Source organism: Archocentrus centrarchus, chromosome 10, assembly GCF_007364275.1.
Source record: "Archocentrus centrarchus isolate MPI-CPG fArcCen1 chromosome 10, fArcCen1, whole genome shotgun sequence".
Classification (NCBI taxonomy): domain Eukaryota; kingdom Metazoa; phylum Chordata; class Actinopteri; order Cichliformes; family Cichlidae; genus Archocentrus; species Archocentrus centrarchus.
Window position 1 is genome coordinate 18865344 of NC_044355.1, and position 24771 is coordinate 18890114.

Below are 24771 nucleotides of genomic sequence, written 5' to 3' on the forward strand. Positions count from 1 at the left end.
TGAACCACCTTTTGATGTGTACCTTGAAAGTTGTTATTCATGGTCAGTGTTAGGTTACATCAAGGGCAGCAGATGTTTAAATTTAAAGTGATGATTAGATTAGATTCACTCACTGCATTCACCTCTGTCTAATCCTGAATCAAATGGCTGAATTACCTCCTCAGTATGCAGTCAGGTTCTCCAGAGTCCTGCTAATGACTTCAATATTTGATTCAGGTGTGTTGGATCAGGGATACATCTAAAACCTGCAGGACACTGGGCCACGAGGCCTGGATTTTAGAATCACTGGTCTAATCTAATCAATGCGTTCCAGCATTTTGTTGTATCTTGATGTTTTTGTTTGTTTGTTTTTTTACTTATTCTGATTGATATCTTGTGTACCTTTTTGCCCAGTAAAGACTGCCCCTTTTAAATTAAGTCCTCCTGTCTCTGTCCTGCTAATGTTGCTAAGAGTTCAACAAGGAAAAACCATGTTCAGGTTTTGTTTAATAAGCTTCAGCTCCTGGAGGAAAACCTTACTGACCATTTCAATCAAAAAGAGCATTCAAACTTCAATATAAAGGAGAGTTATGATGAGGTAGAGGTAACTGTATTTATTCAGTTTGCTAATACTTGTACAAAGCTTTTTTTAAATGACACAAAGACAAGAATTAAAGGGGAGAAATAAATACACCATAAGTATTTAGTTTTGACATATAAACTTGCTGAATGTATTGGGGAAAAAACACACAAAAAAAAACATATATGCACATATATAATATATATTAGAGAAGGCGTTTCTTTCACATCACTAAATATCTGTTTCACAGTTAAATTGAACCATGTCATCCAAACATTTTTTTTTTAAATATACAGCTGAGAAGTGTATACTCAATTAATACCTGGTATCCTTTCTGCTGTCATACCAACAAACTTTGTTTTTCACAGTGCTCAGTATTGCCAGTAGGTGGCATTGTGTGTACTAGTATAAACAATCCAGCAGCTCTCCTGGGCAGTAGGAATGACAGGACGCAAAAGCTTATTAATGAATCTGTTGGTTATTTTTACATCTTGTGATGTAAATGTACCTTTTTCAGTGGGATCTGAGCCGTGGGCCCCTGTAAGCTGCTTTTCTTGGAAATATTGAAGCAGTGGATCAGGAAATGGAAAGATTAGACGTCAGGCAACCGCTTCTGCAGTCACAAGTTCCTTAAATTGTGGAAATCTGTTTTCTCATTTTTGGTCATCATTAAACCATCGAGATGCTTTCATAAATATTCTCAGCTGTTACGGTGCTGCGATGTTTCAGGGCCTCCTTCATCCGGCACTTCCTTCCTAGATTTAAGAAATGCAAACATGAATATACTCAGCAAGAAGGAAGCCCACTCTCAGCTTTCAATATACACCCACTTTTAAGGTAAAATTAATCAGGATGCAAGATGAGTCACAAATGATAATCCATTCCATACTTACTGAAAATAAAAGCCAGGATTATGATAATGCTGAGCAAGAAAAGACCTGCCATCCTGCCAATGTTTGCCATGCTCAAGAAGTCTTTGAAATTCAACTGAAAAGAAATGTGAACCTTGTCATGAGGGACTGGGTCAGTTGTGATTGCCATGCAGTTTTAACTATGTGCCAAGAATCCATAACATGATCTATCATTATATCAACTGTAATAATCTTTCTGCACGTTAATTCTCTTTTTTATTTTAAAGTACGAGTCTAATTTTCTCACAGCAATCATGAGACAAAATGTTTCTGAGGAAATGCAGATGTGCCTAAATATCGGTAATGAATAAGATAAAACTCACCATAGGTTTATTGTTTTCACCCTTGAGTCCTAAATATCCCACATCACTCCTATTCTTGCTTCCCTTCACTGGCTTCCATTGAAATTCAGAATTGTTTTAAACTTTTATTAATAACATATAAAGTCCCACATGGCCAGGCTCCTGCACATATAGTAGAGCTACTGAGAACTTATAACAGCACTTGATCTCTCCAATCATCTGATCAGGGTCTAAAAACGACTTTTATGTAGAAATGAATGTAAGACCATGTTTGACTATGTGTCTGTTAAAATAAACAGTCCAATACCTCGGTTGTTTCACTTCGAATTAAGTCCATTTGTGGGTCACCGACTTCCACATTTTCAGATGTTGACATCAATATTTCTGTAGGACCTGAAACTGTCAGTTGGTACAATCCATAAGATACGGTTTATACTAAAAATCAAACATATTAATTTGTAGGTGTTTGCGCACCTGTTGTTGTCCCAGCAGTAGAAACTGTCCAGTTCTGGGTAACAGGTTGTTCCGCAGGAGCTAGAAAAACACAACAATCCACTTTACTCAACTAAAAACCATCACAGATTTTAAAATCAATGCTAATTTTTTCAGGAGCATTACCTTCCTCCATAATCAGTTCTATGTTGACCTTATGGTCATTGAACCACCCAGGAATCTCGACCCTGCAGCCGTACGCACCAGCGTCATCCCTCTGAGCATCGAGGATGGTCAGCGACACGTCGCCATCTCTCAGCGAGCCCAGCAGCTGGTACCTGGGGGACTCCGTGGAAAGCACAGACCCGTCATAGGAAAGGATGGTGTTCGAGCATTTGGATGTGGGCACCCTTTCTTTGCCCCAGCAAAAGTTCAAGACTCCGTGAGTTTGGGCGTCATACCTACATGTCAGAGTGACACTGTGCCCAATATGGCCCGTGACTCTAAAGGTGCCAGAAGACACTGTGAAGGGACAGCAATGGATGATATGAATTAAATGTGTAATTCTGATGTGAAGCCCACTACTACACCCACTCACACACTCCAAGCACACTACAAACAGCCTAAAAAAATAAAAGTGCAAAATATCGACTTACCTTGGATCAGAATCCAGAGGAGAAAGCAAGAAAGACCACGCATGTGTAGGCTATTGTTAAGAGTGTCCTCAAGTGAGGATATAATGAGGTTCTATCAAAGCAAACATGCGGTTAGTATCAAGCACCGGAGGTTTCACTTCTCTTTTTAAAAACCAGGAAGGAAATTACGGCTGTCTTGTCTACATTTGGACTAAAGTCTTGTGCTGTGTGGTTAGCCCATTGAGTTTACATCTCATCTGTTGTTATGAACTACTCCAGAGTTTATCACTGTCCATATGAACCTCAGCTCTCATCTGTAAAAGAGAGACTGTAAATGTTATATTCTGTAACATCTAAACAGCATGCAGTCCTCCATTTATTTATCATGGGACATTTTAAATGTTAGAGAGAGATCACACACACACACACACACACACACACACACACACACACACACACACACACACACACACACATTATCAGGAAACATGAGTAAGTGTCACATCTGTCACTGATAGTGGTCAGCCTCCTTTCCTGATTTATATATAGATTGTCACAGGGGGTGGCGTAATTCTGCATCTGAATTATTTTGCACTGCATCTTGGTAAAACTGGTGAAGTCAAAAACAGTAGAAAACACACAAAATTGTTTATCTAACTTATCTGGGCTGAGTTGTTCTCTTCTGGCCCTGTAGCCAACAATTTAAAGCGCTCAGCTTGAGCCTTTGATGACTTTCATTAAAATGAATAAATAAAAACATTTAAAAAACTTTTTGTACGACTTTTACAGTGACTCATCAACATCACTTTGTCCCATATTTTTACTCATGCTTTCCCTTGTTTACATTAAAACCACACTCTCCACTCTCTTTTAATCCAGTATTCTGCACACATCATTTGGTTTTATATCTAAAAACATTTCCAAAAATTTCAAAATCCGCAAAGGTTCTGTTTCATTACTGTCACTTCTTTTTTAATTTAAGGTAAGCATGACATGCAAAAGACAAGAACACATTTAAGTGTATGCATGTGCACATGCACTGAATGTAGGTAAAAGACTCACCATTATGAGAGCATAAGAAATGGAAAGGAAGTGTTGTGTATTCATAATGACGCCTCAGAAAAATATTTTGTTTTTGCCAGTCTTGCCTCCGCTCACCTCTGACAGCCCCGTCTCCACCTCCACTTGTCAACACTGTCAGCCACCACCGAGCTGCTGGAGCGCTCCATAGATCACTGTCCTCCCTCTGTGATGTCCGGTGTTTTGTCATTTCTTGAAGCCACTAATCACATCTCATATTTTCATATTAACCTAATGAGACTGAAACCTTTTAACAGCCAAAAATGTGATGAGAGAATTTAAAGCAAGCCTGTCTCCTAGAAATGTAATTTCTCTAAATTGCATCAGCAAAAATGTCTGATTTTCTATCATCTTAATGAGGTTTTCTATCAGTTTAATGAGGAATCAGTGTTAATATATGTATTTGGTAATTTCAGGGTTTGTTTTATCTATTTGCTTGGTAAAATCATTACTTGTGGCAACTGCAGCGTTAGGAGTCTTTTTCACGGTCATGTTTGCCCTTTGTCTAACAGTTTCACAGGAAGGAGGAACCACACACAGGGTATATGAGACACAGTAAGTCCAAAACAGTCTTTAATCAAACAGCCTGTAGTCATGCAAATTTCCTACAGCAGACAAAGGTCATACTCAGGGGGGAGTGACTAAAAGCACACACACAGTGAACACTGGGAAACACCTGGAAAGGTGACTGGTGTGAACAAGTAGTTGGTGAAGGCAGCGATAACAGGTGTGGTAGATTAAACGCAGTTCTGGGTGTGGATGCTTTGATTGACAGGAGTCAAGTGCAGTTTATGAATGCAGCTTGCCAAGTGAGCTCACAAGCATTAGTGGACAACTTAGCTCTCCACCTTTGCATCCAAATATGGTCCACAAAAAACCACGGTGGCAGCCAGATGGTGATGTCACAGTGTCTACATCCTTCGAGGGGAAGTAAAACTGACAGGAATAAACAAGAATTCAGAATTAGCTATTTAAACAAGACTTGCCAACATTTCAGGTTGAGCCATTTGTGTGCACTTCATCCACCCCAACAACCTGATGCTGACTCTGATGCGGCTCATAAATAAAATAAATATGAAAATGGAGCCTCGGAATGTAAAATAACTTATAATTAAGTTATAACTCAACTGAAAGCAATTAATTTAGTAGCAGTCTAGAAATATTAGGATGTAAATTCAAAACAATTTAATAATTCAAGTCTTTTTTTCAATTATGCATCAGAGAATATAACCTGCCAAGGTGCCTATTACAACTTTAATACCACTACTAATAAAACCTTAATTACTCGCTTAATCTGTCTTCTGGTGGAAGAGGAGTCTTGTTTGCTTTGATTTAATTTTGCAGTTCAAGTTAAAGCCACCATAAGTCAGTTGGACAGTTTAAGATTTAAAAATGGCATTCGAAGCAGAAAAACTCGTCAAAGGCCACAGCACCACCGCTAAGAAATCTACCAGTGACTTCTGCTGATGTGGGATGAAAGTACGAGCAAACAGAAAAGAAGAATTAAGACCGTGGCGGTCAAAGTCTCTGTCGCTTTTAGAAGTCGTAAAAGATGTTAGTAGTTGCTGTGGTCAGCTCCATTTCTTGAAACTTAAACAAAAGCAGAGAGATGCTAAACTCAGGTTTGAAGAATGCATCAATGTTCTCCTCAGTCAGTTTGAGGTTTCCTAAAGTGATCCATCATAGCAAGCGGATGAGAAAACTTATCGATTTGCGATATTGCTGACACCAGAGGATCCACTCTTTTCTCTCGAGCAAAAGTGCTGATCTGCACAAACAGCTCTTTGGTCTGTAAAATGACCCCTCTGTGCTGCATGAGGGGGAAAAAAACAAACATCCTGTAGAAAGAGATCATTAAAGTTAACATTACTAATAAAAAATAAAATCGTGTAGATTAGAAATTTAAATATTTGATTTTGAGCAAAATGCTAAATATTTCTTCATTCAGTTATTCAGTATTTTGATGCCCTGAGGAAGACCTCGTGGTCCCAGTGTTGGACAAATATTTAGGCCTGACAGTTTCTGTGCCGCTGCTGTCCTCTAATGACAGCTTGTTTTTGCCTTCACTTGTCAACATGATCACTTAGATAAAGAAAGAAAGAGCACAGCTGATACTGAGCTCAGAGACTTTTGCCCCCTCAGAGATACATTTATTGAATGAAAGTGACAAACTCCTCTACTAGCTGCAGTACATCTGTCTAGAAAAGAAAAGAAAACATTTAATATTTGAATCCATATCAACAGAATTTTTTTAGTATTTATTGCAGCTTATAGTGGTAAATGGGCTGGTTCTTATATAGCACTTTTTTCTCTACCTGTGCACTCAAAGCACTTTGTCTTCATTCACCCATTCACACCCATTCAATCAATCAATCACTTTTTTCTACACCTAAATACTTTCTATCTAACATTCACATTCCAGTGACTACATCAGAGAGTAGCCTGGGGTTCAGTATCTTGCCCAAGGATGCTTTGGCATGCAGACTGGAGCAGCCAGGTATCGAACCACCAACCTTCCGATTAGCACATGACCTGCTCTATCTGCTGAGGTACAGCCACACCAAATAATGCATATTTTTGCTGTTATGTAATAGTGAAGTTCCATTAAACAATGGAGGAAAAACAATGCAAAGCTAAATTTTTGTATGCACTTCCTCTCAAGTTCCTAACCCCCCACATCGACACACAGCTAACACACTATAGAGCAAAACTGTGAAATGGCTTTGCAAGAAAGTTGCATAGCATTTGTAGCTGAAACCTGGCCTTTCACAATCCACTGTTGGCATTAAACCCATAACATGCAACAAACAAGCAGCTCTGATCAAATCCTCCATCCCCTAGTTGTTTCCATACTGAGTCTCAGCTGCCTGTTGCTCTGTTGAAGGTATATAGTTCTCAAGTGGGCTTCCCAGTGGGCAGGAACCCCTAGAACAGATTGATCCCATAGCACCTAAAATGAAAAAGCAGCCAATGGCCAAAGAAAACCTTTGAAAGACCTCCAAAAAGCCCGGAGAGCCACTGCTCTTTAAAAAGGCCACTTTAAATATGACAAGATAGTCTGACTCATTGGAAAGAAATGAGGGGTGGCTCAAGACTTTTGCACAGTACTGTAGACTAACTACTGCTGTGACCCTTAATTCCCTTATGGTGCATAAATCAAGCATTATTTGTTACTCCCATGTTTCAAATTGAATCCAAGTAGCACAGTAGCACTGTCGTCAGTCTTGTGTAATGACACCACATGACACCAGCAGCGGTGCCTGCCGCGTTGCAGCACTGTCACCAAGCAGTGTCCCCGTGGTTTCCGTGGTCACTGTGAAGTAGCTGCAGGTTGCAAAATTTGATGTTGCCTGATGACTGCTCTCCACAGTCCACAGATCAGGCAAGACGGAAAGTGATATTTTTTAAGTATCTGAGAGAACAATGGCAGCGGGTGAGCGATGGTGTGTGCGAGCAGTTCAAGCAGGTTTTTGTAGGGTCTCTCAGTGTGAAAGAGAGAAGCTTAAAAAATACAATGTGCCTCTGCATTACTGCCATCAGTGCACTTTCACAAGAGTAATAGTGAAGTTGCAGATGCTGCTTTTCAAAGTTAGCTCAGCATATGACTAATATTTTTACACTTTAATGATTTTATTTATTCATTATTTCTGAGGCACAAAAACCACTTGGTTAGAGTTAGGAAAAGATGATGGATTTCGGTTAAAATACCATATTTGCCACATGTTTATATGCATGTAATTATGATTAGGCACATGAAGGTACATTTTTGACCATTAAGGATGCACATATTTTAAACTTACGACCGAGGTTGGCTGCTTTCTGTTTGTGACACCACGCCAGGTTGTTGGGCGTTTTTTTTTTTTTCAATGCAATTCAAAACTACTACAAATACAACAGATAATGTTACTGAAGTGCATATATGAACTCATTTCCTGTTGCAGGTTCTGCAATTTGCTGGAATTGCCAGGCTGCAAATTGCTCTTTGAACACTCTGGCACTTTCCTCACTCATGAATGAGAATCAGTTCAGAGTTGTGTCTCAGAGAAAATTTAACTGTTATGAATTTTATATGGGAGCACCCACTGAGCAGAAACAGTGTTTTGATGGGTTATAGAGTTGGTTTCTTTGTATTTTGCATATTCTTGTCAATGCCTTTCTGTTTTCTTAAGTTTTTTTTTATTATTATTTTGTCTACAAGAACATACCCTAATCTGTGTGCATGTAACTAACACACGATGGATTTATGATTGCTGGTGACTATGGAGATTGGCCCTTTCCCCACTTATTACTTCCCACCCTCATCCCTCTTGGGAGTGGGTCTCAATGTTCCACTCCTCTTCTCTCTATTAATATCCCACTGGGGAGACCAGAGCTCATGATGAGTTTGGGAGCGGAAATGCCTCCAAACGCTCCTGGAAGACAGAGGCTGGGTGAAGGAAAAGAAAGAGGGAAAGAGGAGATTAAGAGAAACGAGGAGAGAATTTCAGTCCCAGTGTGTGAAAGACAATTAGAAAGTATGAGTAAGGAGTGAAAACAGGGTGGAAAGTGGAGCCAAAGTAAGAATGAGAAGCTGGACTGGAGAGATCCAGAGGACAGGATGTGGAGATCAAACATTATACTCACCAAAACAGTAGCAAGTGAGATTTTTTTGTTTGTTTGCTTTGAATTTAAGAAAATAAATAGCATTCACATTGCTGCCTTTTAAAAGACACGTAGCATAGTAACTCTGAACATTCCCAGTATTCATGTTCATCTATTTTTCCTCCCACATTCAGAGTGTTGGGACACTGCCATGAATCCCGTCACTGTTACTCACTGCAGCATCATTAAAGGAGACTCACAAACTTTGATTTATGGGTCAGTGACTTATCACTTGATGATGTTCATAAGCATCTGTGCTCTGTACTTTGTAGCCATGAATAAAGGTAGGATATTGAGCCTCCATGCCTACATAGTGTGAGGAAGAGGAGTGCTGCTGGATATGAAGATACTCAGCCGATTCTCAACCATTCTCATGAGTTCACTCTCCTTCGGCACAATCGGAGGGGAAAAATGTGCAAACATAAACATACCCTTAAAGGAAAGATGATTAGGGATGTACAGAAGAAAAGAAGCTCTCCTGACCCAAAGCTGATCCAGATCCAACTCTTTTTCTCCGCTGGGAAAAAAAGTCCTTTTTTTCATTACTCACATGGCCTGGCCACCCCTGCTACTAACACAGGACAGAGAGATGCTGAGAAAACCATACCAGGACATGAACAGGGGACCAGTATGGGAAAGAGATTCCTGAGCATCAGTCCACTAAAAGTGGTGATGTGAAATCAGCTTTTGCTACTTGACTAGTGTGGGACTGCTCTGCCTACAAAACCAAGCTTTATAGGACATCGTCTGTCCTTCGTAACATTCTGTCAAAGCAAAGCTCAGAACAAGGAGAGAAGCTCACATAATCACAGGCAAACTATTAAGAAAGTGTAGGTCCGTCCTGTTGGCTTAGCTCCTGCAGCTTCTATCCTTTTTATTTTTATTTTTTAATGTAATGGTAATCGTTTTAAGATGTCTAGTCCTAAATACAGCAAAAGCCCAAATGAATAAGGAAATCTGACTTAAAACAATTAGAATTAAGAGTAAAACGATCTCACTACCACCATCAGGTTAAAGCAGTTCTTTGACTTTTTCCATAATTGTATATTTTTCTCTTTCGCAAACATACTTTAGATTTCAAGCATAAATACACGTGAGAAAGAAGGCACAGCCTGTTACAATTCTATGCTCAATTTTTAAAAAAAGGTTTTAATCTTAAAATTAGAGTACAACTTCAGATGAACAACAAAACATGACATATCACACTGTGTCATTATTCATTTAATAAAAACTAAACCAAAGTGAAAAGCAGTGTGTCAAAAACTAAGTACACCCTTACTGCTTCCATTGGTATTTAGAGGTAAGTAGGAGCCAGGTGCTGCTAATCAAATGCACTTGATTAATTGATCATCAACATGTGTGAACACTTCGTTAAAAGCAGATGTTTTGCTAGTTTGCTGGTCAGCAAACACAATGCCGATGATGACAGACATCAGTATTAACCTTAAAGAAGCAATCATTGCAGCACATCAATCTGGGAAGGGTTATAAGGCCATTTCCAAACTATTTGAATGCATTATTTTATTCAGTGAGAAAGATTATTCACAAGTGGAAAACATTCAAGACGGTTGCCAATCTTCCCAGGAGTGGACGTCACAGCAAATCCACCCAAAGGTCAGACCGTGCAATGCTCAGAGAAACCACAAAAACACCCAAAAGCTACATCTCAGACTTTCCAAGCCTCAGTTAGCATAATAATGTTAAAGTTCATGACAGTACAGTTACAAAATGGCTTAACCAGTATGGCATGTTTGCAGAGGTGGGAAGTCACGATCATTCCAGCGCACTTTAAAACCTGAGTGTAGCAATTTAATGATACATAAATTATATATTTTCTTATGTGGTCATACCGTGAAACATCCTGCAAAACAAGCTGAGGTACACTAACTTTGTATTATTCAAAGGTTGCACGAAAATACTCGGCAGTGTAGTCCAGGATAAACAGATTAGTTTGCTGTGCTGTGGTGAGTTTACAGTAAAGCTCTGTGTTGCACTGGTGCACAGTGGTTGTGGTGTTCATGGGCAGAGTTAGGTTACATCAAGAGTAGCAGAGATTAATTTGAATTTAAGCTGATAATGCTTAGATTCATTCACTGAATTCAACCTGGAGGGGAGTGGTGGCCTAGAGGTTAAGAAGTGGGTTTTTGACTGCTCGGTGACCGCCAGTTCGAATGGGGAAAAAAAAGAACTGGAACCCTCAGAGAGACTGAAACCATCTGGCCAGGCTTTAGAAAACCCGCGGACTGGCATGGAAAATTAAAGTGAGGAGGGTGAAGTTCCACTGCCTGTCCCCACTCTCATTAGCACCACTGTGTGTTCTAGAGTCTGTCTGTCTGTCTGTCAGCTAAAACTTGGATGAAATTGGGTCGTGCAACACGTTGCAACAGCTGCAAATCTATAAAAGAATGTCTGAAGAAGAAAATAATCCAGGTGTAGCAATGACCCAGTCAAAGTCCAGACCTCAACATGACTGAAAGGCTGTCAAGGGAGCATTTGTTGCGCATCAACAAATGCCTGCAAACCTCAACGAACTGAAGCAACGCTGTAAAGAAGAACAGGCCAAAATTCCTCCACAATGATCTGAGAGGGACTGATAAAGTCATACAGAAAAGATTACGTCAAGATATTGCTGCTAAAGATGGTTCTACAAGCTGCTGAATCATGAGGTGGAGTTAGTTTTTCGCACAAGGCGTTTAATTTTTGTCAAGTGTTTTTTTCCTTCATCTGAGGTTGTATTTAAATCCTTTTAGAACCTGGTGAGGAATACATGATTATTTTATTATGTTCTGATACATAAATCCCTACGGTTAAGGGTCGAAACACCCAGTGAAGGTTGGGCACCGGCTGACAATATCAGCTCCAGGCTGAAGGCTACAGTTGTTCTGTAAGAGCAACTGTATTTGTGGCATCTTTGATGTATAAATCATCATGTTCTGATACATAAAATCTTAGAACTGAAAGAGGGTGTATATTTAGCATGTAGCTAAAGTTCATTAAATTTGTTAGTACAAAGCCAAACTTGAGGTGCTACATTATTAAAAGGAAAACAGCAACAATAATTGCAGAGAAACGTGTGTTTGTGTTGTTTATTTACTGTGTGATTGTTGTGAAAAGGAGACAAAATATTCTACAACCTGCGGCTCCTCACATACTGAAACAGAATAAAGTGAACGAGGAGTTGTTACGTGGGTGCATCAGAAAAATGATCTGGTTTTCTATGAACACATGTTCTTATGGAGGAAAGGCACAATGTCTTTCAATGTGAATAAATAACCTCTAAAGGAGATACATTCATGCCAAAATAAAGACTCAAGTTTGTACTGGTTACATGTTTTACCTTATTACATTTACATCCCCTCAGTTTTCACTTTTGGTGCATCCAGACACTGAAAGTGCAACAGGATTCAACCAATTCTTCATCATTCACCAGACCAATAGGAGTAACACCCATTCTGTGGTTTCTGATTGAGTCACTGTTAAATACAGAGGGTGGGCGATTTATCAAACCTCCACGCAGTTAGCTCAGAAGTCTACCACTACTATAGGAGGCTTTGATTCAACACTGGGGCATGAGTTACAGCCAGGGAGTTGAAATTGAGGGTTTTTTAAAAAGATACCTAAAGAAAGTTTCTTTTCTTTGTAGTAAATGTTCAAATATAAGACATTTAATTTGAAATGCCTCTCAGACACTGACAGTCATTAATCTTCTGTTAATTCTCTCATCACTGCTGCTGCTCCTGCTGCCTCACAGACAAGGTCAAAGAAGGAATCTCTGCTTGGGCCAATTTACCTACTCAAGGAATTTCAGGAATTTTTTTTTTTTACACACATAATACAAACACACACACACACATATATATTTCATCTCCCTCCAACCATCCTGTCTACATCGTACATCATTCATGTTCAGCCAGTGCTCCCCATTTATTGGATTTATATGGAACCTAAACAAAGACGGGAAGGAAACACACTGAGTCACTGGGAAAACAGAATCTCACCTGAGGGGGGCAGATGTGACATTCCTGTGAGGACTTTATGTAACACTGAGTCTGAATATAGATCTTTATAATATGGTCTGAGGCTCATTTCAGGCTTTCAGCAGTTCTTTATATTGACTCAGCAGTTAGATGCCTGTCCCCACTCTCATTAGCACCACTGTATGTTCTAGAGTCTGTCTGTCTGTCTGTCAGCTAAAACTTGGATGAAATTGGGTCGTGCAACACGTTGCAACAGCTGCAAATCCCAGATTTATTGGATCACATGAACAACTCATTTGTAAAAGGAAGGCAGCGATACACATATCCAAAACACAGTGATGATTTGAGGATTTATATTTTGAGTTTTCTATTTAGCAGCTGCTGGATCTTTGCTCAGTCATCTTAAAAATGTAGATGTTAAACACTTTTTCTGTTTTGGTGGCTTAAAAGTAGATGGAAAATTCTTCAGAGTGCTCAGAAACTAAATGGAAACAATGACTAGGCTGCTGCTGCTGAAAGTCCTACCATATGACACCACATAATGGACCTTGAATTGAGAGGTTCAGCTCATCTTTTTTGGTTAATGGGCAGATTTGTTTAAATGTGCAATTTTGGAGTCTTTTGTAAGCAAACGACACTTCTGTTTACATTTGGTGTTTCTCACTAGAAACACTTGAGTCCTGAGAGGATGTCTCTGCTCTTAAAGCATTTTGAAAGAGTGTGCACCATTTACATCATTGTCTTCTCCACTGGTCAAAAACGTGATGTAGGGCATTTGCACACACTTGTCATTGTGATGGTTTTGTGTGCTCTGTTCTGTTGTTGCAGTAGCCCTGCATCTCAGCCATGAATAACAAATTGGAGTGTCATATATTAAATAAGGCATTTTTAGAAAATTGCTTTATATGGTTTTGTTTACATTAAAAATAGCATGCAACAGCTATTTTTAAAAAATTGGGCACATCTCGTTATGTCTGTCCAGAGCTTAAAATAGCTCTGAAATGGACTGAGTGATACAGAATGATTTTAATCTGGCCTTCCAGCCAAGAGCAAAGGCGACTTTAACAAACCTTCTGTGCATACTTTACGGGTTTCTGGCAACGTCCATCAACCCTGGCTCAGACATGAATGACCAATCAGTGAAATTCCTCACAGGTTGCACAACATGACCTCTCATCTCCGCAGCATTGTGCTGTACCCTGTATGCAGGTTAAAAACATGGGCCCCCTTCTTTATAATCACACTGCAATCTCCTTGGAGACACCAGAGCTGCTACTGTGCAGCTCTGTTGGCTCAGAGTCTGCTGGGACTGACCAAGTTTCTCACAGATGCCTGTGGCATTTTAATTAGCCAAAAATAAAGATACTTCCACTTCAGACAGAGTGGCAACTTAAACTGAATTTCCTCTATCAGTCAGGAAACAGAGACGCTTTTAAAAAAAAAAAGAAAGAAAAAACTAATTTGAATAGGGTAAATTTTTTACCATCATATGATTCTAACCAGAGGTAATATCACTACACATTAAAATTTAAATGATGCATCATGTGTAGCATCCAGATTTACTTCACACTCACTGTTTATGGCCTGAGATATTAAAAAGTCATTATAAGAAAAGAGATCTGGCAAATTGCGGGCTGTTCTCTCAACAACAAGCACAAAGTCCCTGGAGATATGCACATCTTGTGCTCACAATTTTTTACATCTGTCCAAACTGCACTGTGCAGTGTTTTTTTTCCACTTTCTCCTCCGACACTGCTGCCAGTACACAAGAGAGGGAGTGACTGAATGAGGTACGATATTGTACGAGCTTCCATTGTATCACTGTTTATTCTGGCCAAGGTCTGTGGATTTCAAAAGAGCTGTGTTTGTACTGAGAGAATGCAGCAATTCTTGTCTGTAGCTTTCATCAGTAGAAACTAAAAACAAGGTTCTTATGGTTATCTGATGTGTTCGTGCTCAGAACATTTTGGAGTGAGGGGTGGGATTTCAAGATGACAATCACAAAGCGTTCTCGTGAAAGAAAGATTGTTAAAATACTAGGCTCATCTTGGCTATTTTGTATGTTGTTAAAAGATAAATAAAACAACAAAATATTTTTTTCAAGCCATCCGTTTCCTTCTGCTTATCCAGGTCAGGATCACAGGGGTGCCGGATAGGCAAATCTGTACACCTGCCAAAGGTCTCAAAACCAGCTATGTGGTATTTTTTGGCATGCTAACACACATGATAACATCTCAGGAATGCAAAATAGAGTAATTAAAGTTTACAGGTGTGTAGTGGGGGAGCTGAGGTGGGTGTAGTATGTACCATGAGTACTGCATAAAGCACTGTAAGTATGAGAATATGGCCTGAGAACTTGTTGTTGCTCTGGCTCATGTGATTTTCTTTAGAAACCTTTAGTAAAAACTAAACCTTAAAAACTGTTTGATCAATGATTCAAAATTTATTTATATATATTTTTAGGAATTTGCTTTTGAAAAAAAAAATCAGTGAAAAGTGCAGAATTATGGCGAAAGTATTAGTGTAGAACTGTAGTGTCAACAAAAGTAGCATCAAGAACTCTTTGAAGACATCTTTGAACTACAGACTCTGATTTACAAAAAAAAAAAAAAAAATGGAAAGTTAATATTTAACAGAAATAAATATTTACTGTCTAGTTATACACAGGAGGTCATTTCCAGGCTTCCTCCTGCCATTTAAGTCAAAAAGTAAAAAATTCTCATATTCAAAAAACTTGCACAGCTTTCACCCACTCCCTCCCTGCGTGGTTAATTTATCACATGTTAACCTTCTGCATCCTTCCCTTTTTTTTCCATTTACCTTTGTACTGTTCAGTTAAGGCGAATGACACCAAGGAAAAAATATCAGATTGAATATTTGGACACTTCTATTCTGCCAAAGCCTAATTACAGTTAAAGCTGACCAGCAGAAACATGCACTTGATGGGCTCAAAGCTGTATTTAATCTTTGAAAGTACACTCACACACATTTTTTCCTGGGAAATGACAAAATTAAAAAAATGTTCAACATATTTTTCTTCCTGACAAGCCTTCATTTTTAAAGCAGATATAGTCTGACTGTGATAAGGTAATGCTGCAAATCTGTGTCCCTCTCGCTGTCAAGACCACGCACAGCAGAGCTGAACATGACTGATGAGGCGCCTGAGTCTGGAGCAGCTCTCCTGAAGGCTGTGTGAGTCTGGCTGAAAGACAAAGTGTGAGAACACAACAAAAAAAGCCTGTCTGTACTATTTGTAGAAATGAAAGTAATTAAAACAGAGAGAGAGAATTGCAGTGCCGCTTCCAAATGACATACAAGAACTTTTTTAATATTTGTGTGTATGAGTCAAGAACAATGCTGCTGTTAACTAATGCAGTGACTGAAGTAATAGCTCCACGGCATTAATGGTTTGGGGATGCACAATAAAGACTGTCAGATGGATTGATGGCAACAGAAATATCTCAAATAGAAAACAGTTTCTCAGCTAATCTTTCACACACAGCAACACTGCCAAAAATGGCTTCTGAAAAATCTTGTGAATACCATGCAGCGCTTCATTGGCCGCTAATGTTATGTGCTTCCTTCTAATTTGTTCTACAAAGCACTTCCTTCTGTGGCGACTTAACACAGCATTCAGTTGGACTTCTTGTTTTGTAATAATGGAAATTGGACTCAAAGACTAAACAGTAAAAGTAAATGAATATAACACTGACCTGCTACAGGTCTGGCTCCCTTTTTGTGATGTGAGTGGACACTTGCACTCCAGTTACGAGAAAACTGGTAACAGCACAGCTCACTAAATATCGGCTGTACCCAGCAGAAATCATATTTCTAGGCTTCCTAATTTATGTTAGTGTGTATATATACACACACACACACACACACACATGCGCACGCGCAAGCTCTGCAATGCCGTGTTGCAGAGTTAACAAGGTCAAACAAAGCATGGCAGAGATCGCCTTCAACCATCTATCAGTGATGCTGGTGTAGAAACAGTCTTAACAGTCTCAACTTTACATGGCAACAAAACACAGCCTTCTTCCCCATTGGGGTTATGTTATTTTACAGGTGGAAACAGTGTGATAATGTGGAGGGGACATCTCAAACCTGATCCTGCAGCTCCCCTCAGATTTACTGCACTTTATGGTGAGTTTCCATTTGCTGTTTAGCTGTTTATTCTTCAGCTTTACACTTCATTCTCACTGTGCACACAGCATCATTTTCAGCCACAGCAGTAAGCTCTTAAAAGCGCCTGTGCCCTAACTGCTTCACACCAACGATTAGATGCACGCAGCACAGCACAACACAATCAGCAACTAGCAGGTGAACATAGTGCAACATTTTACAGCTTAGTCACAGGATATTTCTCCCTGTAGCAGGTAGAAAAATAACAAGAAGAGTGGATAATGGTTTTACATTCATCAGGTGGCCAGAGACACGACTTTGACCTAATGATAATTTTGTAATTTGTTGACAACATGCTAACAAGTTTGCGATAACACCTGGAATGGTTATATCATCAATGTTTGCAAAGTCCATGGAACCAAATCAGTTATTGGAGGTTTAAAGATATTGAAGGTCCTCAGCTGTAAAAGATGTTTTTCAAACACAGCTGAGTGCCTCGGGTCACTTGAGATCTAGCCCCAACAACCTCGCCAGAGCGTATTTTCAAAAACATTTTGCTTTAAAACATATTTGTTTATCATTTAGGAAATTCTGCACATCATTTTTAAAAGTCATTAATATGTTTCCTTTTAGGCTGATATATTTCATATTTACTGAATGTAGGCTTAATGCAGAACACTTCTTTCCTTGTAGGTACTGGATAAATGGGTAGGATTGTAACAGCACATCCGAGCATTTGAGATAATTGTATTAACAGTAATAACTACAGTTTTAGTGCATAAGATTCAACCACAAGTAGATCTGATTTACTTGTTTTTTTCCCCCCCAAGTAAATCAGCCACCACTGACACACTTCCAGACATTGCTCCACAGACACTCATACCAAGATCTAAAGGCTGATTTATACGTCTGGAAAAGCTCTACAAAGAGCATGCTGAAGCCTACACAAGTACTCTTTACATGAGCATGTGCTGCTCAGCAATGCCAGGATGCTAGACTGAACTGAGGGGTTCTATTTGTCTTATTCTTGCTCAAAATAACGGTATACATATGGTAATTTTGCAAAATTCCTGCAACCCAAAAGTTAATTGACAGAACTATAAAGCTGATCCAAAAAAAGCATAGAAAAATAGTCTAACGGCTACTGAGTTATGAGCAAACTCTGTACGCTCACAGTTTATTACACAATGATCATGATACCAAATGTTACCAAGCAAAATAATCAAAGTTGTTCCCTTCTATATCGTTATAAAAACATATAGCTATAGAAAGATGCACGTTAAGCTAGGCATGAGCAAGTATGTAAGGTACACAACTCCAGAGGTCTTACGAGATGCAATGTACGTACGTGTATATCAACTTTAATATTTTTAATTGTTATCTTTCTAACTTACCTGTCCATTTCCCTTTCAGAATGCCTTTTCAAAAACCCATTTGAGTAATTATGAATCAAAAATCTGAGCCTTTCGTGAGACAACAGTGGATACCAGAGTAGGGTATCAGCAGGAAGAATGAGAAAAATGTGGGATCCTGTCACTTAGCGTGCCACTGTGCAGCAAGTATTTGGTCACTGATAAGATAAATAATTCAAATGTCAGTTTTAGGTCAGTGAAGGTCCTGCAGGTTAAGCTGATGCATTTTGACAGCTGCTGCTCTATTATAGTGGGATGTGCATGACTGAGACAGGTATGAGTTATGCCTCTGCAAGAGCCCTAATTATCAAAGCAAAATTTGCAGTGCTAAATAAATCTTATGGCTGCAGTGTGACTAAAGTTTTACTCGCTAAAAACACACACCAGGTGCCCCTAAAGTCCGTATTGGAAATATGTTTCCCTAAAAAGTTACTGAAGTCAAAGTTTCAGATGTAGCACCTGCTCCTTCAGTCTTTGGTCAAAAAGGTGCAGTGGAGAAATTGTCTGCCGGTGAGTAACGATAGCTATTATTCTCATGAGCAGCTGCTGACACGTCTGCCTTGCGCAGAACGTTGAGAGCTGTGGTGATGAAAAGCTAAACTAAAGCGCAGGTGGAGTCACTCAAAAGCTGAAAGTGACAGGCTCACTTTCCAAAGACTAAATGCACAATACAGCTACATGCCAACACCCTGATGTTTCTTAAATAATTATACGCATTCTTTCAGAGCAGGCTAAATGTGTTTTTATGCTGAAAAACTGTTGTGTTAAGAGAATGTCATTTGTAATTCAATTATTTTTAATTTAATTATGTGAAGTTTCCCATTAATAGCTTGTGCATCATTGGCTTTCTGTAAGGCCAGACATGTAAGAAAAATGAACTGTAACAACAACTTGTCATTTTGTTTAGAAATGGCAAAGTTTTGTGTGTGGAATTTCCCTTTGGCTTTAATGTTGTGGGTTTTTTTTTTATTTACATGGTATATCATATGGATGGTCTACATCTGACAAGTTTCACTGCCTTCATGCCAAGTTAAACTTAGCCTCTGGTGGACTTGGATAACTCCCTGGTCATGGCAAGCCAAAGAAACTAAAACTTGCATCCTCCTTTCATGAGAGGACCCTTCAGCCCGCTGAGTTACTGCTTTAAATGTATTTTCCCCCCTCCAATATTGGGTGCCAGTGATAGTTTATTTGGCAACTTAGAAATGCTCTGTCGTTTTAATGATCTTCCTTATAAAGTAAAATCCATACAAGACATTATTTTATTATAGGATACTTTTATCTAAAAGTATGATATAGTTTGTCATTTGATGTGCAGCCAGAGAAACTGAATTAATACCAGTGCTCTACTCTGACAGGCCAATTGCATTTTTTAACCTAACAACAAGAAACAGCAACTCATTTCGTGAACAGAGTTATGATTATGAATTAAACTATTTAAATAGCCTAACTAAAGGTTTACATTGCAAAGTGTCTGATAAAATCAGAGGTAGCACTTTATACTATGGCTCATGACTAATGGTGTAATTCCCCTTGAATTATTTTATCTGAAATTATGATGCAATTGTATTTACCTACAAATCCTCAGTGGTAGATACACTGGATTAATGTGAATGAAGAAAGACTCAAACAGAATAATTTGTTTTTTATTTAGACGCAAACCTACAACAGAGCAAACAACAATCTGTTCTTGTAAAAAGAAGAACAGATATTAATACTTTTATTTATACATTTTATTTCTAATGTTTAGTTATTTCTTTGCTTTCTTTTTGAGCTTTCTTCACCAAAACCACATACAGCCCCAACTTGTCTCTTGATAAGTTTTGCTTAATAAACTGTGCTCAACAAAATTATTAGACCACCACCCAGTGTAAGGTTTATGCCACAGCTTCCCTAAATTAATAGTACTGGTCATCACAAAATTGTTTTTTATGTTTCACTAATGATTAATCTACCAATGTGCACAAGCTCTTCAATCCAAATGATATTTTTAATGCTAAAATCTAAATATTGTTGTTATACATGAATTTTCAAATTTACAGTTTTATTTAAAAAAAAAAAAAAAAAAAAAGCAGAAAAAAAAATAGTAAAACACATAATGATTTATTTTTATTAAGAAGGAAAGCTTTTTTACTTGCATTCCCAAACATAAAAATTTGAAATTCAGGAAGTGGGCCGAAGGCACTGAATGGGCAACTAAAGAGCGCTGGGGGATGCAACCTTATACCAAGGGCTGGAAACTGTCAATTACAAAATTCATAACAAACGGATGAATCACTTGTGTATTCCAGTATCTTTTACCACAGCAAACAGTAAAGAGATTTCTCCTGGGGTGAGAAAACATGAAGGCAGCAAGACAGAAACCACAAGGCAGAAAGATCTCTTTAAAATGCTTCATCGGATTGGCACTCCTGGAGGAAGCTGCTGGTGAAAGAGGGGCTGGATTCCAGCGAGAACAGAATGTTCCCAAGTGTTACTCCATATTGTTATTGTTCAGATTCTGAGACCATGGATTTTAGTATTCCATTTTCCTTGCTTTATAAAAAAAAAAAAAGTGTAACTTTTATATTTTCATTCGATCTTTTTTAATTTACACTTATTGTGAGCTTAGGAATATTCACAGCACAGTGAAAGATTGGTGTCTGCTATAATAAAGCAAAGTTCCCCAGTGAAGAACACAAGACATTTTTTTTATTTTTCACTCAATGTTTTCCTAATCCTACAGAAGAAGAAGAATTAGAAATAGGAAAATATTTTGGCCTTGTTGTTTAATTCTAAACAAGGAGGCCATAAATCTTTCAAATGTGTTCCTACGAACTATAAACAAAATTTGCACCTCGGGTTGGATATAAGTAGGACAGCGATTTTGTTGTAGCTGTAGAGTTTTTTTCCTAAAACTTTAAACTTCACATAATTGTTTTTGAAATAATGCCACTTGGTAAGGAAGACTGGATGAGTTGTTGGGTGCTGTGAATGAAATTATAATCAATACTGAGCTTCAACTCCAACTCATCTTCAAGGCAAGAGGCAAACTCCTTACACTCATGTATAAGTAATCATTGAATGCAAACAGGGTGGGCCTTTTTATAACCATTTTATCAAGCAAATTATATGCCTGTATCTCAAAAAAAACAAAACAAAAATCACTTTTTGCATTTATATATTCTCATAAAAACCTTCCTTTCTTTTCAGAATAAATAGATATGCTCCATGCCAGTGCGTGTTTATATAAAAGAGTTTCTGTGGATTTTAGCTGCCTTACAAGATTGAAGAGACAAATTAGCTGAGACAGCTGTGGAAAAAATTCTGTTCACGATTTCCAAAATCCAGAGGCACATTCTTGTTCAGTATATTTGGGGAGATACACTCCAAATATAAACCTCTCTGGGGGGGGAGAGCACATGTTACACATGCACGTACAGTCATCATCTCTTTTTGTAGCATGACAGCCACAACACAAGAACATGCGGGCGAAGGATGAGCAAGCTTCTGTTTTTAACTGCGTGATTGTTGTACACATTTTAAGGATTACATGCTGCGCAATGTTTGTGGTCTTTTTTTGTTTTGTTTCGAAGGAATGTACACAACCTGATCCATGATATTTGACAATGAGAGAAAAAGTCAATGCACAACAATATTATTTTTGCAAGGGGAAATGTGACACCTGAGAACAAAATTAAAGGCAAAGACTCTAGCCAAAGATGATGTCTGCTGACTCAACAGTGTCTGAAGCATATTTAAGCCATAGCTCTATACCTGAGCTTCTTTCAGCTTTACTTGTTAACCCTCAGATCTTGTTTTTTAACAGAAACGCATCCTATCAAGGATTTATTCCCTGTGAAACTGTTGATTATTTTCTGTAACTGGGAGACTGAGTCAGGCGTGACAGTGTCAGTGACACTCGCCTCTATCGTGCAAGAAGTGAAAGGAAAATATTACAGAACTGAATCCAACTACAGAACCTGAACTACCAGCAAGAGAACCGCTGATGATAAAATATTGATCAGTCAGATAAATGCAGCAAATTTATTACTTGCTTTAATAATCGTATCATTCCAGGATCCATTAACAGATTTGTTCAATTAAACTAAAAGTCATTTGCAGAGAGATTAGAGGTTAGGATTAAGTACCCAGAACTTTGTTTTAATTTGTGTGTATACAATGTGAACAAGGCACGTAATGAACTCATATGTCTAATCAAATTAGGATGTTTGGGTCTGTAACACACATCATCCCATCAGATAACTGTGTGAGATACAAAAATAGGGAAGTCAGCATGACTTATTATATACACTCAATGGCCGTTACATCAGGTACAGCAAATGTGAAAAGGTGGCGCCCCTAGTGGCTGCGGCTGCAGACACCCATCTCCCCTGTGTTAGTCGTGTCTGTCCTACTCTTGGATGGTTGTTCTGAACAAATTTCGTTGTATGTATGATGATTAATTTCGTTGTATGTATAATGACAATAAAGTTCTATTCTATTCTATTCTATTCTATTCTATTCTATTCTACACCTTGCTACTGCAGGGGTGGACCCTCTTGGACTTTCAGAACTGCCTTAATTCTTCTTCAGAAGATGGGTACACTGTGGTTAAAAAGGGATGGACATGGTGAGCAACAATACTCAGGTAGACTTAAACACACTAAAGTGTGTACGAAATAAGCCCCGAAACTATCACAGACACCAGTACACCACCACCACTAACCTGAACTGATGACACAAGGCAGGATGGGTCCGTGTTTTCATGTTGCCTGTGTCAGATCCTAACCCTGTCATCTGAATGCCTTAGCAGAAATTGAAACTCATCAGACCAGACAATGTTTTCCAGTCATCTATAATTGTAGCCTCAGTTTTCTGCTGTTAGCTGATAGGAGTGGTCTTCTGCTGCTAGAGCCCATCTGCTTTAAGGTTTGGCATGTTGCACACGCAGAGATAGCTTGGTTGTAATGAGTGGTTATTTGAGGTATTTCTGCTTTTCTATCACCACAAAGCAGTCTGACCATTCTCCTCTGACCTCTGGCCTCAACAAGGCATTTTCACCCAGAGAACTGCCACCACTGGAAATTTTCTGTTTTTCAGACCATTCTCTGTAAACCCTAGAGATGGCTGTGTGGGAAAATCCCAGTTGATCAGCAGCTTCCAAAATATTCAGACCAGTACATCTGACACAAACAGTCAAGCTGCATTCAAAGCCACTTAAATCACCTTTCTTTTTCATCCTGATACTTGTATTGAACTTCAGCAGGTCATCTTGACCATGTCTACATGCCTAAATGCACAGAGTTGCTGCCATGTGATTTCCTGGTTAGATATTTGAATTAACTAACAGTTGAGTCAGTCTACTTAATAAAGTGGACAATGAGCATCTATCTAACACACACACACACACACACACACACACACACACACACACACACACACACACACAAATATACGCACCACTACAAAGTTCCCAGTGGAATACAACCACAGACAGGAGGAAGTGTGTTGTACAAGATGAAACAAACAGAGCAGAGCAATCCTGTTTAACTAAATAATAAATAGCTGCCTCTATTTATGCCAAGCCTGCTGAATGTAAACCTCACATGCCAATTTATTAAGGCATAAAGCCCAGAGAGGAAAGCTTTCAGTGTAACATTAACTATCCATCCATCCATTTTCTTCCATTTATCATTTTCTGGGGGTAGGGAAGTGTGTGTGTGTGTGTGTGTGTGGGGGGGGGGGGGGGGGGGGGGGGGGGGGTTACTGGAGCCTATCCCAGCTGCCATAAAATGAGAGGATAAAAAACAAAAAAAGACAGTGGCTGGTCTGATCCCTTTTAAAAAAAAAAGCAGACAGTTCACATTACTTGAGCTCACTGTTTCTACTTATTGTATTTTAAAATGATCAAATATAAGTTTATCATCACACAATAATAGAAGGAGAAAAAAAGAATTCAAATGCTGCTACTACTACAAAAAAACCACAACAACAATAAAACAAGACTACGAGGAACACAGATAGACCTGAGTATTGCGTTTGCCAATGCCTCCAAGTCTGTATGCTCACAGCAGCTTATCACAGAATAGCTGAAGCAGCATGCTGCTGAAGCTAATGGGGATCTTAATTAAACATAAACATAATAAAAAACATAAACATCAGTTGTAAACTGACATTTGACAGCTGCCACATACAGGAAGCACAAAGGGCTATCCCTATCCCTTTCCTTTTAGTGCTGCACAATAAACCTTGACCTTCTGTAAGCAGTACTGCAACATTTCACTGGAGTTTCCTCCACAGACAGAAGGTTGATCACTGGCTTTCACCCTGAATGAGGGGGAGAGACCGTCATCAGGGTGCTCCCAAACCAGGTCAAAAGCCTCAATAAATACAATAATGAATATAATAATATTTGTTATAACAATATAATAAAACCAGAGGGCTTTTGACACTTCTTGATTACCTATTTGAGACTTTACTGAACAATATGGTTTAATGGCAGTGCCTGTCATCTACCGTAGGCAATAAACTGTGAGAAAATATTTTTATATATATTCATGAAAGATTTAAACATGTCCCTTATTATTTGAGGTGCCTTTTGAGTTGAACAGCAAAAGCCATTACATGCATACCATCCAGTTTTGAATCAAAACACTAAATCATGTTTCCTGTGGTCTTTTTCTGAACCGCAGCCAGTTTCAATGAGAAACTCACA

The 24771-nt window shown here is 38.7% G+C and overlaps 1 protein-coding gene across 2 annotated transcripts; it reads right to left on the bottom strand.

The window, feature by feature from the left end:
- Positions 1–662: 662 nt before the first annotated feature.
- On the bottom strand, positions 663–2977 carry LOC115787360 (T-cell immunoglobulin and mucin domain-containing protein 4-like). 2 transcript variants are annotated; one of them, XM_030740039.1, is made up of 6 exons: positions 2861–2977; positions 2391–2726; positions 2247–2306; positions 2080–2165; positions 1453–1546; positions 663–1314 (listed from the first exon to the last, which is right to left on the bottom strand). In XM_030740039.1, exons 1-6 carry the CDS (start codon positions 2901–2903, stop codon positions 1229–1231), a joined length of 705 nt encoding a protein of 234 aa, XP_030595899.1. In that variant the 5' UTR covers positions 2904–2977; the 3' UTR covers positions 663–1228. The 2 variants fall into 2 exon arrangements, with proteins under 2 accessions (XP_030595899.1, XP_030595898.1); XM_030740038.1 differs by having other exon boundaries at positions 2080–2171.
- Positions 2978–24771: the final 21794 nt, after the last annotated feature.

Coding starts and splice junctions, on each gene's coding strand:
- LOC115787360 (XM_030740038.1), bottom strand. CDS start 2,903: ATGCGTGGTCTTTCTTGCTTTCTCCTCTGGATTCTGATCCAAG. Junction 2,727..2,860: donor CCTCTGGATTCTGATCCAAG/GTAAGTCGATAT, acceptor GTCCCTTCACAG/TGTCTTCTGGCACCTTTAGA. Junction 2,172..2,246: donor TACTGCTGGGACAACAACAG/GTGCGCAAACAC, acceptor ACCAACTGACAG/TTTCAGGTCCTACAGAAATA.